The following is a 12,742-nucleotide window of genomic DNA, read 5'->3' as shown; positions in this document are numbered from 1 at the left end:
TATTATTATATATATATTATTATATATATTATTATTATATATATATACATTATTATATATATATATATATATATATATATATATATATATATATATATATATATATATATATATAAATATATATATATATACATTATTATATATATATATATATATATATATATATATATATATATATAAAATATATATATATATATATATATATATATATATATATATATATATATATATATATATATATATATATATATATATAGATATATAGATATATAGATATATATATAAATATATATAAATATATATATATAGGCCTTGGCATGAAGCGAGAGCTTTACCTCTCGCTCTTGCCTACACTCCCCTAATAACAGTTTACAGAAGCGATTTAAAGCGCTCGCAAAAGTTTTTTTTTTTCTTTCAAAAGTTTATTATAACTAAAATAAAAAACGCAAAGTCAAAAAAATTTGTTTCATTGGATAATGAACAGGCACGGTTTTTGCAAAGTCAAAAAAATTTCAGGTCTAAAGAATTTTTTCAAGACATAATAAACGACGTTTGTTATGTGTATATTATTGTAATATACAAGCATCCAGTTTATACTTGTTGCAAGCATATGCTAGTAACAAGTATAAAACTAAATTTTGTATTTAGCATTTAATAAGCCATTTTTATATAAATAAACAGATAGCCTGTGCAAAAACCAAAAACTCTGGTAAAAAGCAGTTTATATGCATATATATATATATATATATTATATATATATATATATATATATATATATATATATATATATATATATATATATATATATATATATATATATATATATATATATATATATATATATATATATATATATATATAGATATATATATATATATATATATATATATATATATATATATATATTATATACAGGCCTCTACAGCTTGTGGCCTGGACAACATACCAGACAATATAATCTTGCAGAAGTGTTCTCCGGAACTGTCGTCTATACTTTCGAAACTATTCAACATGTGCTTATCAGAGTCTTGTTTTCCAGCCAGCTGGAAAGAGCCATCGGTTATCCCTATCTTCAAAAATTCTGGAGTGCGATCAGTTCTGTGTAACTACTGTCTCATTAGTCTTTTTCCTATCATAAGCAAGGTTTTTGAATCTTTAATTAACAAACACTTTATCTCTCATCTTGAACCTAATAAATTACTTTCTGATCATCAATATGGATTTCAATCTTTTCGCTCTACAGATGATTTGCTAAAAGTATTAATGGATAGGTTTTATCGTGCATTAGAAAGATGTGGAAAAGTTAAGGCTTTTGCTCTTGACATTTCTAAAGCCTTTGATAAAGTTTGGCATGCTGGTCTTCTCTGTGAGCTTTCTTCTTACGGTGTATCTGGTAACATCTTAAAGATTATTAAATCCTATCTTTCCAATCGTAGTTTAAAAGTTGTCCTCAATGGACAGCACCCTTCTTCTTATTCTGTAACTTCAGGGGTTCCTCAAGGTTCAATCCTTGGCCCTATACTCTTTTTAATTTACATTAATGATCTTCCAAATATTCTCACATTTAAGGTGGCATTGTTTGCTGATGATACTACCTATTATTCTTGTCATGATAAGAAACCAACACTCTCTGATTGCTAGGAGGGGGCATTTGAGCTTGAAAAGGATCTCACTTCTACTACAGTATAGGGCTCACTGTGGTTGGTGAACTTTAATTCAGATAAAACTTTTTTTATTTTTCAGCCAACCGCTATCGCAATAATTTAGATCTCTCTATATTTATGAATGGTTATGTACTCAATGAGTCATCTACCCTTCACCTTATAGGATTAACTCTTACTTCTGATCTTTCTTGGAAACCATATATCAAATTCATTGCAATATTAGCATCTGCTAAGGTTGCATCTGTTACCATATCTGGGGCGGATCTTCTAATGATGTCTTTTCTCTTTTAGACAAGGTGCAAAAACGCATTGTAAACATAGTTGGAGCTGCTCTTGCAGCCAACCTCCAGCTATTATTACATTGTCGTAATATTGCTTCTCTTCTTCTTTTCTACCAATACTATAATGGGTACTGCTCTAAAGAGCTAGCGTCTCTTGTGCCATCTACTAAAATTCATTCTCGTGTTACTCGTCATTCAATTAAGTGTCATCCTTTTTCTGTGACTGTTCCTAAGTGCTCCATAAACTCTTATTACTCTAGTTTTTTTCCTTGACTGTCAGTTTTTGGAATTTGCTTCCTACATCTTGCTTTCCTGATTCATATAATTTGCAATTCATTAAGCCGTTTGTCAATTGTTATCTTGCTTTACAATCTTCATCTTTTCTCTTCTAGTAACTCTGATTAGTGGTTGCTTACAGCCTTGTTGGAAGCAAAAATGTTAAAATATATATATATATATATATATTTATATACATATATGTATATATATATATATATAAATATATATATATATATATGTATATATATATACAGGGTGTTCGGGATAAATTTGACATATTTATAATTGATTATATTTTTTTGTAGATTAGAGGTATTAATACACACTACAGGTCATTTAAAAGTTTGAACCCTTCTTAATTCATATACAAGATGTCAGAAAGGATGGATGACTGGAACCCACCTGAATCATGGAAGAGAATAACTTGCATCATGATGATTCGTGCCAGCCTTCAAAATAAGGATATTATGACTGCTGCCCAATGCTCCCTGAACACAGTAAAAACAATCAGGTATGAACTAGAGACTTGCAATGGTGACTACGAGGATATAGTAAGAAGAAAGATCACTAGCAGACGATCTGATTGCGTTCGTACAGCAGAATTCCTGGCAAGTCTGCAGGAACAGGTGTTGAAGAAACCTGGCATTGGAATTCGGGCTTTGTCACGTGAAATGAATGTTGCATCTTCTACTATGAAGCTTGCACTTAATGAAGACCTTCGCTACTACTCATACAAGCATCCAGAGGATGCAACATTCATTTCACGTGATACTTTGACAAATACTTTAATTACTCTCTTTTAATATGATTTGAAGTTTATATTTTTCAGTATGAAATATTTTTTAATTAAAATATTTAAATTTTTGCCTTTTAATAATTCTAAATTTTAAACTTTATATTAAAAATAAAAGATTGTACCTATCAGATACTCCAATAACAAACATGCTAATACCAGCTTGCTTAACACGCTCTGCAGCATAATAGACATCAATTCCATCATTTGAGTAACCATCAGTCAATAAAACTCCAATCTAAAAATAAAAGTTTTAAATTAATTATTAAATTCTAGTCTAAGAAAGACTTTTAATTCCTATATTTGAAAACTTCAAGATGTTTAGCATGTTATATTACGATAAATTTTCAAGATTTTCAATTTATCATATCAAAACAAACTTAAAAAAAATTGAATTTGTCATATCAAGACAAACATTTGATTTGTCTTACTGTGACAAACTTTAAAGACATTTAAAATATCATATTAAGACAAACCTTTAAGATATTTAATTTGTCATATCAAGAAAAACTTCAAGACATTTAATTTGTCATTTCATGACAGACTTTAAAGTTATTTAACATGTCATAGGGTCATTCCATGCCAAGTGGTGCAAATTTTAATGAGGTCCCTCATGGACCATCTCAGATTTTATTGAAATTTTTTGATTTTGTACATATATATGTTAAAAGCATGTTTTAAAAATTTTAGATCAATATCTAATATGGTTCTTGAGAAAACGCTATTTAAGTAGTGGGCTATTTTGCATAAAATTTCACTCTACAAGAAAAAAGGGTTTTTTCATCATTTTTAACAGCCAATAACTTTTGAACAAGTTAATTTTTAAAGTTGATTTTTTTGTTTTAAGAATAAGTTTTTTTGTGATTTTAAAGACCTTAATCTTAAAAACTAGTTACAAAGTTAATACAAATCAAATTGCCTGCTGATCTACATGTGGTGGATAAACATTTTTAAAAAAATCAGTTGATTAAAGAGCTGCATTCAAAAGTTATAGGTCTCCAAAATGAGTCAGATCGAGATTTTCGTAAAATTGATCTGTGATGCAAAGCATCTGTTACCTAAGATGGCACTTTTTTTTTTTTATAAAATTTTTTATACGCATCAATTAAAGACTGTTAATTAATAAAAACCAAAAAAATTAATGGGCGCTTATTTATAACCCCCAAAAGGTAGTCTCTAAAAGTCAGGTAAATTTTCCATAAAAAATTATTACTTTTTAAAAGTTTAGTTATTGTTTCATTTAATTCTATATTACTAGTATGTCAATCTAAAAAGTACTAATAAAACCAAATAAATTGTTGTATTTTAGAACTAATTAATAATAAGTAATATGCCTGAGCTTTCTACTTGCTGTATTGGTAAAGCATTAAATGAACAGTGCTATCTATCTAATAAAAGTAAACGCTACCAAGAACTGTCTAAACTAAACCAAGAGCTTATTTCTTTGAGAAGCAAAATAAATCCCATAGATTTTATTTGTAGCTATCACGAGAAAGTTTACTTGTCGAGGTATGAGAATGAACATCGCAGGTATTGTTGTAATCCGTTGAACAAGCACGCAAAAAATGTGAAAAGTAAGTTTCAATATTTAATATCTTAATTTAATAAAAATACCTTAATAACACTAAATAAATAAAAAAAAAAATATTTAATAATTATTTCCGTTATTTTTTAGATTCTCTTAGAGTTATCAGTCTTTCATATGCCAAAGATTTTGGTTTACTACCTGGTCAAAAAATTTGCACTAGTTGCAGAAAAGTTCTGAATTGCAAACATAATACAAAAGAAAATGAACTCCAAGAAAAAGAAATTTATGTTGACAACCATACATTAAAAGAAGATCTTAATTCAAGTATTGCAAGTTTTGGATGCTCACCTCTAAAACTTGTTTCAAAAAAAGATAGAGTTGCATATGGAAAGCGTAAAATTGATAGCGTAAGAGCTCATACACAAAAGGCTGTTGCCAATGTGCTAGGTTTAGAAATAGCTGCACTTTGTGGAATTGAATCACCCTCAAAAAAATGTTTGAAAAAAACAAACACAGATTTAGACAATATTATGACTCAAATTAAGTCAAAATTTGAAAAAACATTGTCAAATTCTGAAAAAATCACACTTCTTACACTCACTCCAGACAGTTGGTCAATAGAGAAAACTCAGAAGTTTTTTTTTACTTCAAAAAGTTCTGTAGTACAAGCCAGAAAATTAAGTAAAAAAAGTGGAATACTATCAAAACCTTCTCCAAAATCGGGTAGAAAACTAAGCGAAGATGTAATTACAGAGGTTGTTCATTTCTACGAATGCGATGAATATTCAAGGGTTTGTCCAGGAAAAAAAGAGTTTGTTTCAGTTAAAGTAGATAGTAAAAAGCAACATATCCAAAAGCGCCTTCTACTAGTCAATATGAAAGAGCTACATATTGAGTTTAAAAAGAAATATAATTATCTTAAAGTTGGATTTTCAAAATTTTGTGAGCTAAGGCCCAAGTGGTGCATTCCTGTGGGTGGTGCTTCTGGTCTGCATGCAGTTTGTGTTTGCCAGTACCATCAAAATGTAAAGCTCCTTGTACAGAAAATTCCTGGAATTTCTGATTACAAAATCTTATTAAAATAAATGGTTTGTAGCATTGAAAATAGAGATTGTATGCTGCATAGCTGCGATAAATGTCCTGCTAAAAAGGTTTTGTTAGACTACATTGACACTTTGTTTACAGAAAAAGAAATTAGTGAAGTTAACTTTTATCAATGGCAAAAATCAAATTACCAATGTACTTTAGTACCAGCAACTCTACCTTTAGATGAATTTATTGAAATGGTTTATGAACAGTTAGATAGTTTACGAGTGCATCATTTTATATCAAAAAGTCAAGCCACCTACTACCAACATTTGAAAACTAATTTAAAAGAAAATCAAGCTTTGGTTCTTCTTGACTTTGCAGAAAACTATAGTTTTCTAATACAGGATGCAGTGCAAGGTTTTCACTGGAATAACAGCCAAGCAACTGTGCACCCCTTTGTTGCGTATTTTATAAAAGATGGAAAACTTGATAGTCAAAGTTATTGTGTTATATCAGATCATCTGAAACATGGAACAGATGCTGTTCATTGCTTTATCGGTAATGTTATTGATAAACTTAAACAATTACAAACATTTGAACACATTATCTATTTTAGTGATGGAGCTGCATCACAATATAAAAATTACAAAAATCTTATCAACTTATGCTACCATAAACACGATTTTGACATGACTGCAGAGTGGCACTTTTTTGCAACATCGCATGGTAAAAGCCCTTGTGATGGTGTTGGTGGAACAGTGAAAAGTCTTGTTGCACGAGCCAGTCTACAATCACTAAACGATCCTATTGACACACCAAGCAAAATGTATAGCTGGTGTGTTCAACACGTCAAAGGAATATCTTTTTTTTTTGTTGACAAAGTTTCAATAGAAACACATACTACAAACTTCAATTTGGAAGAGAGATATCGTTCTTGTTCGACAATACCTGGGACACGAAACCACCACAGTTTTATCCCAATGTCACTTACCTCAATAAAAATAAGAAGAGTCTCATTTGATATTATTTGCACTAATGTGGATTTTTCTACTTGCAGAATTTATATTAATAAAATTTCCAGTTACTCACCAGGAGAATATGTGGCATGCGTTTACGATGCTCAATGGTATTTAGGAAATATTCTTAGTATTTCAGAAGAGCATCAAGATCTTAATATGAAATTCATGAAAAAGTCTTTATGTAACAAGTTTACGTGGCCATGCAGAGATGATCTTTGTTGGGTACCTCTAATGCATATTTTATGCAAAGCGCAATCTCTTAAAGTCCAGTCAAACAGTGGAAGATTTTATAGTATTGACTTAAAAGAAATCAATGAGATTATTTTATTATTTGAGAAATTTAACTTTTTGTAAATTTTATTATTTTTGTTTATTTTCTTAAAACCATTTTGTTTGTTTTTCATTAAAAAAATTATTGTATTATAAAGAGGGGAGGGGACAGAGGGGACTTTATCTATTGGGATTTAAAAGTTCTTTATCTAAAGGGATTAAAAGGCTTTAAGGATTGATATTTTTTAATTGATATTTCATAATAAATAACATTATATAATTCAATGCATTTATTTATTATGTCAATTTCAGAATTTTATGGAAAATTTACCTGACTTTTAGAGACTACCTTTTGGGGGTTATAAATAAGCGCCCATTAATTTTTTTGGTTTTTATTAATTAACAGTCTTTAATTGAAGCGTATAAAAAATTTTATAAAAAAAAATAAGTGCCATCTTAGGTAACAGATGCTTTGCATCACAGATCAATTTTACGAAAATCTCGATCTGACTCATTTTGGAGACCTATAACTTTTGAAAGCAGCTCTTTAATCAACTGATTTTTTTAAAAATGTTTATCCATCACATGTAGATCAGCAGGCAATTTGATTTGTATTAACTTTGTAACTAGTTTTTAAGATTAAGGTCTTTAAAATCACAAAAAAACTTATTCTTAAAACAAAAAAATCAACTTTAGCCCGCCATTATGGAAAAAGTTAAGATGCCAGAAATAATATTTTTTTCTTTTTTCAAAGTATCCACAGCACACTTGCTATCTTATAATAATTGAAGTATAAAACTAACTTGTTCAAAAGTTATTGGCTGTTAAAAATGATGAAAAAACCCTTTTTTCTTGTAGAGTGAAATTTTATGCAAAATAGCCCACTACTTAAATAGCGTTTTCTCAAGAACCATATTAGATATTGATCTAAAATTTTCAAAACATGCTTTTAACATATATATGTACAAAATCAAAAAATTTCAATAAAATCTGAGATGGTCCATAAGGGACCTTTGCACCACTTGGCATGGAATGACCCCATATCAAATCTATATTTTAGTAAGTGAATCTAGTAATGATACACAGCTGTCTGTGACATACTTTAAAATAAAATAACTTTTTCCCTTCCTTTCACTTTGTCATAAATAAAAAGTAGTAATCCAATTGGAATTCAAATCCAATTAAGTAAAAAAAAATTAAACAAATAATAAGGTCAAAAATATTAGAAAGAACAATGACAAAAATTAAAAAAAAAACAATATTTCTGTTTTTTTAATTACTCGAAAATTACAAAAATTAAAAACAACAAGTCATAAGTTTATTATTCTTAAAAGTTAATTTTTTGAAGCTAGAAAACAAAAACACATTTTGAAGCCATGAAAACATGAAACCATTTTGAAGCTAAAAAATATGAAACCAGAAAACATAAGTGATTAGCATTTGAGGGATTTTATAAGAACAATGGAATACAACAGCAATTGAAAAATAATACCCAGGTGGATGGTAGAAGTTTGTATACAATCTCTAGTCAATAATATTGCAATATTATATTCTTGATGAATGATATTTCTCTAACTCCACTACATTACATCTCTTCAATTATTTTTCTCAACTGACCTTTTATAGAACCCATCTATAAAATCCACTACAAAGTTAGCACCTGCTAAGGTTGCTATGGAAAATAATAAAATATAAAAGAAAAAAATATAAAAGAGTAAAGCCAAACATTGAAATAAATAATAAAAAACAAATTAAATAAATATGTGTTATATGGAACCATTATGTTATCTGATCTCATATATCTAGCAGCAAGATGTCAACAAAAGAATAAAAAAATTTAAAAATAAAATCTGTGAATTTTTTTTTAACAGTTAATCTCATTACTCTATTTTAAAAGTCAAGAAAAAGACAAATCTGAATCATTTAGAAACAAATTATGAGTGAAACTACCAAGAATATAGAGTAGTTTTTAAGACCTCAAAAAAACAACCAACATACTATTATGGTAATAAAAATTTTTATAAATCACATAAAAAGTTATCTGGTGATACAAAAAGAGAAAAAAAAGTAATATATAAATATCAAAAGGGATTTGGTGACATTAAAAGAGATCTAGAGATACAAAAAGTGAAAAAAAAGTGATATAGTAATAACAAAAGAGATTTGATGATATAAAATGCAATTTGGTGATATAAAAAGTGATAAAAAGATATATAAAAAGATATATCTGGTAAAAGACCCAAACAAGTAACTAGTCTAACAAAACAAGAAAATGTTAAATTATGATAAAAAATAAAATGAAAATCAATTATTCAATAAAAAATAACTAATTAACAAAGTTATAAATAAAATTTTGATGAAATACCTTAGGTATAGATTTATCACTTCTCATGCCATTTTCTTCAGTATAAATCACTTCCACTAAAGTCATTAAGGCATCACCTGTTGCAGTGATTGATCTCTGGTACCTTATTTTACTGATGGCTTCTTTGATAGCTGGTTTATCTTGCTTTTCATTCAGCCGAAATTCAACAAAAACCTAAATTATTTTTCTTTGCTTTAGAGTTTTGTTTTTAGTTTTTTTTTTTTTCTATTCATTTTTCATTTAATTTTCAATTATGTTGTAATGGAAAAATATAACTAATAGAATGTTACATTATTAAATGTATAATAATAGAATATATTTAGTAATATAAAAAAAAAATTTTAACTTTATAACCTACAATTAGATAAAAGTTGCCAGATGTCCGGCATTTACAATATATATATATATATATATATATATATATATATATATATATATATATTTATATATATATATATATATATATATATATATATATATATATATATATATATATATTGTATATATATATATATATATATTGTATATATATATATATATATATATATATATACAGGGTGTTTGGGATAAATTTGACATATTTATAATTGATTATATTTTTTTGTAGATTAGAGGTATTAATACACACTACAGGTCATTTAAAAGTTTGAACCCTACTTCATTCATATACAAGATGTCAGAAAGGATGGATGACTGGAACCCACCTGAATCATGGAAGAGAATAACTTGCATCATGATGATTCGTGCCGGCCATCGAAATAAGGATATTATGACTGCTGCCCAATGCTCCCTGAACACAGTAAAAACAATCAGGTATGAACTAGAGACTTGCAATGGTGACTACGAGGATGTAGTAAGAAGAAAGATCCCTAGCAGATGATCTGATTGCATTCGTACAGCAGAATTCCTGGCAAGTCTGCAGGAACAGGTGTTGAAGAACCCTGGCATTGGAATTCGGGCTTTGTCACGTGAAATGAATATTGCATCATCTGGATGCTTGTATGAGTAGTAGCGAAGGTCTTCATTAAGTGCAAGCTTCATAGTAGAGGATGCAACATTCATTTCACATGACAAAGCCCGAATTCCAATGATATATATACATATATATATATATATATACAAATATATATATATATATATATATATATATATATATATATATATATATATATATATATATATACACAGTGGATTCAGGCTGAAATGGAATCTTTTGCTCCCTCTCAACAATTCCAGGTCAACCCTCACTCTCCTACATGGTTTTTCTCACACTGTGCTGCTGGATTGCCAATCGAAACCGTTACTTCCATATTTATCAGCAAAACAATTCTCCAGAAAACAGACGTCTGTTTATTACTGATAGAAACCATTGTAAAAAGGTTTTGTCTAACGCCAAAGCCCGCTATTCTCAGGTCATGAAATCTCATATCTCGTCTCAAAAATTAGGCTCTCATGACTTCTGGAGAATCTTTAAAAGTATTATTAATAAGGGCAAATCTTTAAATCCACCCCTCTTGTATGATTCAGACTTTGTAACCTCACCTAAAGACAAAGCTGAATTATTTGCTAAAAACTTTTCATCAATATCATCTCTTGATTCCACTAGTTGCGTTCTACCTGGTATTCTGATATTGCCAACAAACAGGTTGATCCATTGCTTGACATTCATATCACTTTAGCTTCTGTATCCAAAGCGATTTCCTACCTAGACTCTTCTACAGCTTGTGGCCTGGACAACATACCTGTTATTGTCTTGCAGAAGTGTTCTCCAGAGCTTATGTCTATACTCTCAAAACTATTCAACAAGTGATTATCAGAGTCTTGTTTTCAAGCCTGCTGGAAAGCGGCATCTGTTATCCCTATCTTCAAAAATTCTGGAGAGCGATCTGATTTGTCCAACTACCGTCCCATTAGTCTTCTTCCTATCATAAGCAAGGTTTTTGAATTTTTAATTAACAAACACATAATTTATCATCTTGAATCTAATAACTTACTTTCTGACCATCAATATGGATTTCGATCTTCTCGTTCTACAGCTGATTTGCTGTAATAACTGATAGGTTTTATTGTGTATTTGATAAAGGTGGAGAGGTTAAGGCCATCGCTCTTGACATTTCAAAAGCTTTTGACAAAGTTTAGCCTGCTGGTCTTCTCTATAAGCTTTCTTCTTATGGTGTATCTGGCAACATTTTTAAGATTATTGAATCCTTCCTTTCCAATCGTAGTATAAAAGTTGTCCTCGATGGACAGCACTCTTCTTCTTATTCTGTAACTTTAGGGGTTCCTCAAGGTTCTATCCTTGGCCCTATACTCTTTTTAATTTACATTAACGATCTTCCAGATATTCTCACATCTAAGGTGGCATTGTTTGCTGATGATACTACCATTTATTCTTGTCGTGATAAGAAACCAACACTCTCTGATTGCTTGGAGGGGGCATTTGAGCTTCAAAAGAATATCACTTCTACTACAGCATGGGGCTCACAGTGGCTGGTGAACTTCAATACAGATAAAACTCAATTTTTTTCAGCCAATTGTTATCGCAATAATTTAGATCTTCCTATATTTATGAATGTGATTTACTGGATGAGTCATCTACTCTTCATCTTCTAGGATTAACTCATACTTCCAATCTTTCTTGGAAACCATATATCAAATCAGTTGCAAAATTAGTTTCTGCTAAGGTTGCATCTCTTTATTGAGCTCGTCACTTTCTTACTTTGGATTCTATTCTCTATCTCTATAAATCTCAAATCCGGCCTTGTATGGAATACTGTTGCCATATCTGGGGTAGATCTTCTAATAATGCCCTTTCTCTTTTAGACAATGTGCAAAAACGCATTGTAAACATTGGAGCTGCTCTTTCAGCCAACCTCCAACCATTATCACATAGTCGTAATGTTGCTTCTCTTTCTCTTTTCTACAAATACTTTAATGGGCACTGCTCTAAAGAGCTAGCGTCTCTTGTGCTATCTACTAAAATTCATTCTTGTGTTACTCGTCATTCAATTATGTCTCATCCTTTTTCTATGACTGTTCCTAAGGGCTCCAAAAAAGTTTATTCATCTAGTTTTTATCCTCAAACATCAGCTCTTTGGAATTTGCTTCCTTCATCTTGCTTCCCTGATCCATATAATTTGCAATCCTTTAAGTTGTCCGTCAATCGTTATCTTGCTCTACAATCTTTATCTTTTCTCTTTCAGTAACTTCCAACTTTAATTAGTGGCTGCTTGAAGCCTTGTTGGAAGCGAAGATGTTAATAAGATGAAAAATATATATCTAGATATATATATATATATATATATATATATATATATATATATATATATATATATATATATATATATATATATATATGTATATATATCAACCTAAAAAAATTATTATTATTTTTGTGTGTGCATGTGTGTAAAAATTAACTTAAAAATGTAAAAAAGCAATAAAAACAGCTTCATGGCAAAAACTTAATGAAACTTTATTAATGACTTCTAAATTTTCAATTATCCAAGTCTAT

The 12,742-nt window shown here is 29.2% G+C and overlaps 1 protein-coding gene across 3 annotated transcripts in view; it reads right to left on the bottom strand.

Moving 5' to 3' along the window:
- The window catches only part of LOC100213514 (protocadherin Fat 4), a 171,266-nt gene that overhangs the window by 118,867 nt on the left and 39,657 nt on the right, over nt 1-12,742 (bottom strand). For all 3 annotated transcript variants that reach the window (XM_065800824.1, XM_065800826.1, XM_065800825.1), the window contains exons 5-6: nt 9,229-9,402; nt 3,143-3,255 (exon numbers count right to left, since the gene is read on the bottom strand). In XM_065800824.1, coding sequence (XP_065656896.1) covers nt 3,143-3,255; nt 9,229-9,402 — 287 coding nt within the window. The remainder of the gene's footprint in view (nt 1-3,142; nt 3,256-9,228; nt 9,403-12,742) is intronic.

The sequence above is a fragment of the Hydra vulgaris genome, chromosome 07 (assembly GCF_038396675.1).
Source record: "Hydra vulgaris chromosome 07, alternate assembly HydraT2T_AEP".
Classification (NCBI taxonomy): domain Eukaryota; kingdom Metazoa; phylum Cnidaria; class Hydrozoa; order Anthoathecata; family Hydridae; genus Hydra; species Hydra vulgaris.
Note: the sequence above shows the minus strand (reverse complement) of the source record. Positions and strands in the feature narration are given on the sequence as shown.